Source organism: Chiloscyllium plagiosum, chromosome 44, assembly GCF_004010195.1.
Source record: "Chiloscyllium plagiosum isolate BGI_BamShark_2017 chromosome 44, ASM401019v2, whole genome shotgun sequence".
In the NCBI taxonomy this organism is placed as follows: Eukaryota; Metazoa; Chordata; class Chondrichthyes; order Orectolobiformes; family Hemiscylliidae; genus Chiloscyllium; species Chiloscyllium plagiosum.
Window position 1 is genome coordinate 599143 of NC_057753.1, and position 6819 is coordinate 605961.

Below are 6819 nucleotides of genomic sequence, written 5' to 3' on the forward strand. Positions count from 1 at the left end.
GGATTGTGTGTTGAAGTGGCAAGCTACGGGCAGGTCCGGGACCTGATTGCGCACAGATATGGCTCCAGAAGCAAAGGTAGCAACAAAGAGGTGATAATGATAGTGTAAATAGTATAAATACCTCTCTTATTCTCCCTTTTTTTAAGCTTTGAGAAAGGGTCAGTTAGACTCGAAACGACAGCTTTCTTCTCTCCTTACAGATGCTGCCAGACTTGCTGGGATTTTCCAGCATTTTCTCTTTTTTTTGGTTTCAGATTCCAGCATCCGCAGTAATTTGCTTTTTTCTTACATTTGCCCACACGGGCCGTGATCTAACTTTATTTCCTTGTACTCGTTTGATTTGCTAAATTGCCAGAGAATTTCTCTGCGCAGTATTTGCTATGCTACTGAACTTAATCTCCTCTACAAAACATGAATCTATGCTTCATTTATTTTTCTTCCAAGTCCACATTTCTCTTTGTCCGTTGCATACTTGAAGAAACGTCTAACAGAGTTGAGGTTACCTGGGCATGGAGTTTTGTCAATCCTTTCCAGATCACAAAACATACCATTCGATTTCACAATGATAGTCTGCGTTTTGCCTTTTGTGTATGCTTCAGAATATTAAACGTTTTTATAGATTTTCTTCTCGTAATTATTGGACTTTTGCTCTCTGCAGGTGAACTGACCATCACTGCTGAAAACAATTACTTCTGATTTCATTGAAAGCTTGTGTACGAAGCTCCATCAGATGCTGATTAGAAATGGCATTGAATTGATTTTTGCTCTCAATCATATCGGCCCTTCCACGGTATCACTTCAACGTGTATTCTTATGTGATCTCAACTCAGGAATGAGAACTACTTGCATATTCTTGGTCATTAACGTTTGCCTTCACGCTTTCTTTTTTAAGTGTTGGTGTTAAAGAAACTGCTACAAGCTGAGGAAATCACTTTTCCCCATTTGAATAAGCTGAAGACGAATCTTTGAAAGTTGCCAATTTTCGGCAACATTTTGAAAAAAATGAAGTGCATCCTATGTTACTCACCTGCTAGAGATGTGTTCAATACATCTTTGAGAAAAGTAACCAGAGAAACCTTCCAAACAGGCACGCGATCAAGTATAGAATTCTCACCCAAGAGCATTAGATAGATAAAAAGCCTATTAATTTGACAGAATGTCGAGTCATTACTATAGAAGAAATAGAAAATGCATTTTCCAAGTCTTGGAAACAAATCTACCAGTATCAATGTTTTTTCCCCACTGTTGTCATTAATTATCTGACAGTGACAGCCGACATTTCCTCTGATCAGCATTTCTATTTGCGAAGTGATAAGGCTATCAGTGCTGAGTTTGAGCAATCGCTTCGTTTGCTAGAACCAGCAGAGGGAACGATTGAGAATATCTTCAGGATATTTCGAGATACAGAGCCCAGAGAACACTTAATCAAAATTCTTGAGTGTAGCATACAATTTGATTCCACCTTAAAAAAGTCACAGGATTTCACATTCTCATAGAAATTCAATGGACGCTGTACGCTGCCATTACTACCCGTAATACCACATATGTGGAAATGTGTTCAAATATAATTGCTTATTTCAAACAATGGTTACGAATTCCCAGAAACATTGTTGTTATGAGACAATAGGCGCACTAAAGCAATCTCATGAAGGGCTATTTTCAAACAGAGTTCAAATAATTCATTGTCTCTCTCTACTAACAAAAACAAAGGAAGTCTAATTGGTACCAGATACTGTGTAACATCACAGTTAATAATTAAATGACTGATTTCTGTGCTGTTTATTTTGCTGCAAACCTTCCAAGTTGCAATGAAAGTGATTACATGTAAGAGAATACATTCTGTTTTGAGTTGATCAGAAATTCATTCTTGAAATTAATGAGCCATTCAAACCCTTGTAAGCTCTTTTGCTTGCACAGTACCTTCACTCTATTCCCACATGTGTTTTCAAGTCTTTGAGTTAATTTTATTGACAAGACAGCAATTCTTATGATTTTCAAAATAAAGAAAGTGTCAGAAACAGTTGAAACTGTTCTACATTTGTGCAAACTGTAGAAATGAAATGCTGCCAAGAATAGATGTCACTGTTGTAATATAATTTAGCTATTGCCTTCATATTCTGTTAAGGCATTGGTGTGAAATATCTACTCCATATTGCCAATCATTTATATGTTGTTGAAATCCTGACCTTCAATCTAACATGTTTTCAAAATGTAATGTTATTCAGTCCGTTCCACTGATTACGTCAGTATTCACATATGTTCGCCTCATAAATGATTTTCCTTTTGCAAATAAAATCAGTTTTTAATTAAGCAACCGATGTGCAGAGCTTTATTCCTTTACTTTCAAAGTTTGCTGGCCGTAACAATCGTCAGATTGAATTGAAACTCAATCCTGTAAAGTGGGAAGCATTGACACTATCAAACCTTATTGCCCATCTATAAACCGTCCTTGCGAGATCATACGTTTTTATCTGCTACAATCTCTGTTAAATAGGGGACTGCAAAAGTATGTCAGGATGTTAACTGAATTGAAGGGGTATTGGCAAGCACTGTTTGATCCCTTGCAATGTATGTCCTTGCATTTATGCAGAGTAGAGCAACGAGGCTTGATAATTATCATGCAACAAAGATGAGGGATAAAACGTCATTGAATTACTGCCACAGATATTAATCATCAACGGAATCTAGTCTTCAGTTCTAAAGTCTTCATGAAAGACAGTAAGAATTACATCTATCTGTAATGAATCAGAAACGCTATTCAGTAATGAATGAATCAATTATTGAAGACTAATCAGCAGATCTTGATACCTTGGCACTGGAAATTACTACCCAAGGTCCATAAACTTGACTACCCTTGCTGCCCGATCATCTCAGTCTGCTCCTGTCCAACTGAACTAATCTCCACATACCTACTGACTGTCCTATTCTTCTGGTCTAGGAACTCCCCACATACATTTGGACACCATCCACGCCTTCCAACTCCTCCAAGACTTTCGCTTCCCTGGTCCCCGAAGCCTCATTTTCACCATGGTCGTCCATAGGGACAATAGAACTCCATCTGCCATGACGAAGGCCTCCAAGCCCTCCATTTCTGCCTCTACAGATATCTCCACTAGTCGCCTTCCACGAACACTCCCATTCATTTGGCTGAACTGACCCTCACCGTGAATAATTTCTTTTTTGAATCCTCCCACTTTCTCCAGACAAAGGGGTAGCCATGGGCACCCGCATGGGCCACAGCAATGTCTGTCTCTTCGTCGGTTATGTTCTACAGTTTCACTGGTTCCATTTGCCACCTTTTCCTCCGCCACATTGATGAGTGTATCAGAACCACCTCGAGCTCCCACGACGAGGTTGAACAGTTTGTCAACTTCACTGACACATTTCGCCCTGACCTGAATTTCACCTGGACCATCTCAGATGCCCAACCTCCCCCCCCCCGCCCTTGCAGGACATCTGCACCTCCATTAACGGTGACTGACTCAAGACTGACATCACCTACAAACCTATCAACTCCCACTGCTCCCTGGACTAAATCACCTCCCAATTTGCCTGCTGTAAAATCCCTAACACTTATTCCCACTTGTTCCGCCTCTGCTGCATCTGCTCCCAGGAGAACCAGTTCCACCACAGAACAAACCAGATGGCCTCTGTTTTTGAAGTCAACAACTTTCCATTCCATGTGATTGAGGATGCTCTCCAACGCATCTCATCCATTTCTCGGACCTCTCGATCACCCCACCCCTCCAACTGCAACAAAGACAGATATCCCCCCGGTCCTCACGTTCAACCCCACCAACCTCTGTACACATTTCATCATTCTCCTGCATTTCCATCACGAACAAATGAACCCCACTAACAGAGATAAATATCCCTCCCCACCCCATCCACTTTCCAGAAAGACCGTTCCCTCTGCAACTCCCTTGCCAATTCCACCCCCCTCCAACTCACCTTCCTCTCCCGGCACCTTCCCGTGTCAACGCAGGAATTGCAAAACTTGCACCCACACCTACCCTCTCACCTCCGACCAACGCTCCAAAGGAGCCTTCCACATTCATCAGAGTTTTACCTGCGTTTCTACACATGTTGTTTACTCTGTCCGTTGCTCCCGAGTTTGTCTCCTCGACATTGGAATGACAGGAGGCCTACTTGCAGAGCACTTCAGATAACATCTCCAGGACACCGAAAGCAACCAACACCACTGCCCCACGGCCGAACACATCAACACCTCTCCCATTCCACCAAGGGCATTCAGGTCCTGGGCCTTGTCCATCGCCACTCCTTAACCACCCGACGCATGGAGGAAGAACGCCACATCTTCTGTCTTGGGACCCTACAACCACACGGCATCAATGTGGATTTTACCAGTTTCCTCTTTTCCGCTCCCCCACCTTATCCCTGTTGCAAACATCCAAATCAGCAGTACGGTCATAACTGGTCTGATCTGTCTGCCCTCCTCTCTGAGCTATCACCATTACCCCTATGTTCGTCTATGCATCACACTGTCAGCTACAGTTCACCCAGCCAACCTCCCTCCCATCTATCCCTCCACCCCATCGGCTCATTGCCCAAATACTGTTGAAGAGCGTTTGCCCGAAACTTTGAGCCTCCTGCTCCTCAGCTGCTGCCTGACTTACAGTAATTTTCCAACACCACACGTTCGACTGGATATTACGTATTGTGTTTAATTTATTAATTTACGTTGTATGAGTGCAATTGTGTTTATCAATGGGAGAACACAGAGATTTTATATTCTGCAGTGGGAAATTCCTGCCTTCCCAAAGCTGAAGGTTCTGATCAATAAATTTGGCCTGACTGAGATAGCAATGGTCCCGAGACGATATTTAAAAGTGTTTTTACAATGTCTTGTGAACAATTGTATGAGATTTCACTCCACAGTGTTACTGCAATTAGCCACATTGTCAGTCTTCAGTAGCCTTAGACAAATCGTGAATTTTCGGTGGCATATCTTGCCATGATAAGAAAGCTGAGAGTCCAAAGATTTCGTGACATTATTAAGTAGTTCATTCTTAATGAAATTCCTTACTGCCTTAAGTCTAGTTTCAAGGCAGGCCTCATGTCAGCTGTTTCCAACATAATAACGTTTGCAACAATATCTTCATTTCATGCATTTCCTGAGCATGGTAAATGGTTCAACAGCTCTTGTATCGAAACATTAAGAGATTCAAGTGGTATCAGCCTACGAAATCAAATTTGAGTCAGTGATTTTCGATAGTTATTGGCGATGCATTCATTCAAGTATCATCAACGTTATTGGAATAGGTCAAAGTGATCGTCCATTATATTTCATGCAAAATCGTCAACGTTACACATGCCTACCATTTTTTAGCGGAAAATGGGCATAAGTGACATAACATTGGGCTTCAGAGAAGTGATGTTAACATCTTACAGAGCCCAGTAACACACGTGCAAAACAACCGAATGGGTAACATTAATTTCAATAGCCTTAAAACGATGGGAATACATTCCAGAAACAATGACGTTGAATCTTCCATACTATGTCCCTGATTGGTATGATGGTCAGATTATGAGAGTCTTTGTCCAGTTTCACCAAACTGCATTTTTCTAATTATAGATGACAAACGAAAACCTGTCAGCAAATTTGCCATGTACGATTTCTTCCCTCACTTACCACAGTCAAACTGGCGATTTCAATTGAGTAATAAAACAGCGCAACTCAATTGAAATTGTTCAGTTTTTTTAATCTCAGGTGATAACTTAAAGCCACGACCTTTCCTTACTTCGAAACTAAGCCGTATTTAATGGAATTTCGACAGAAAGTTACACTGTGCAACATGATCAGAAACCAGTTTATACTTTGTTATCGTGGTGCACTTCTGTAAAGGAGAATGGGTTTATGTCACTGCATTTTACTCCACTTAGAGACTAACGCTAGCTATTGCATGTCTGAGGAACAGGAGGAGACATCTCAGATTGCATAGACAGTAATTCTGTTCATTTAGATCGCAAATAACGTCTGGCAGAAAAGTTCAAAAACCTTAATTCTATATACCCTGTCACCGTTGTTAACACATATCCACCTATCTCATTGGAAAAGCTTAACTTGCCAGTAACCATTAGCTTTCGAGAGTTAATAGCACAGTGTGTGTCATAATTGTTTCCAAGTTCACTCCAGAATGGCCTATGTATAGTTAAAACTACTGCTAGCTTATTCTTGTACGATCCAACAAGAAGATAGGTTAGTTAATTATGCCGACACAATAAATATATTTTATGTAGTGTCTGATCCCAACATCCATACATTGCCCATGTATAGGTGTGAAAAGTGTGCTGGTTGCTTAGCAATTCAACTGTGATTGGCCGATACATTGCCATTCAGAAAACAATGCACAGCTAAACTCTTGTCGTGTTCCTGCGCAATCACCAAAGACGTTAGTATAATGGAAAAATCAATTGGCAATACTTACTATATTTATTATTCTGTTAAGTTTGCTATTGTTCTGTTATAAAGCAATTCTGTCTTTATTTTGTTGCATTTCAACGACAGTGAATGAATAAAGTTTGTGTTGTATTTTAATTTCGGAAGGTCTACCTACCGAATTGTCTCTGGAATGCAACGCGTTATATTTACCTTTAAAATAATAAAATAGTTAGTGCTGAGACTAGACAAACACCAAACTGCACAAATCCCTTTGAACTGCACTTGTTGCACAGCCTTCTGTGCCCTGGAATGATTCTTAAGTGTTATGAGACTGCCTCCACCACCCTCTCAGGCCAATATTACATATTCCTACACCCTCTGGGTAGAAGAAATTGATCTCAGAACAACTTCAAGCC

At 40.8% G+C, this 6819-nt stretch overlaps 1 gene segment (V, D, J or C); it reads left to right on the plus strand.

Annotated features, from left to right (window-relative positions):
* Window positions 1-2309, plus strand: part of LOC122543616 — a 39006-nt gene extending 36697 nt beyond the window's left edge. The window contains 1 exon segment of the C gene segment in view: window positions 659-2309. Coding sequence covers window positions 659-667 — 9 coding nt within the window.
* Window positions 2310-6819: the final 4510 nt, after the last annotated feature.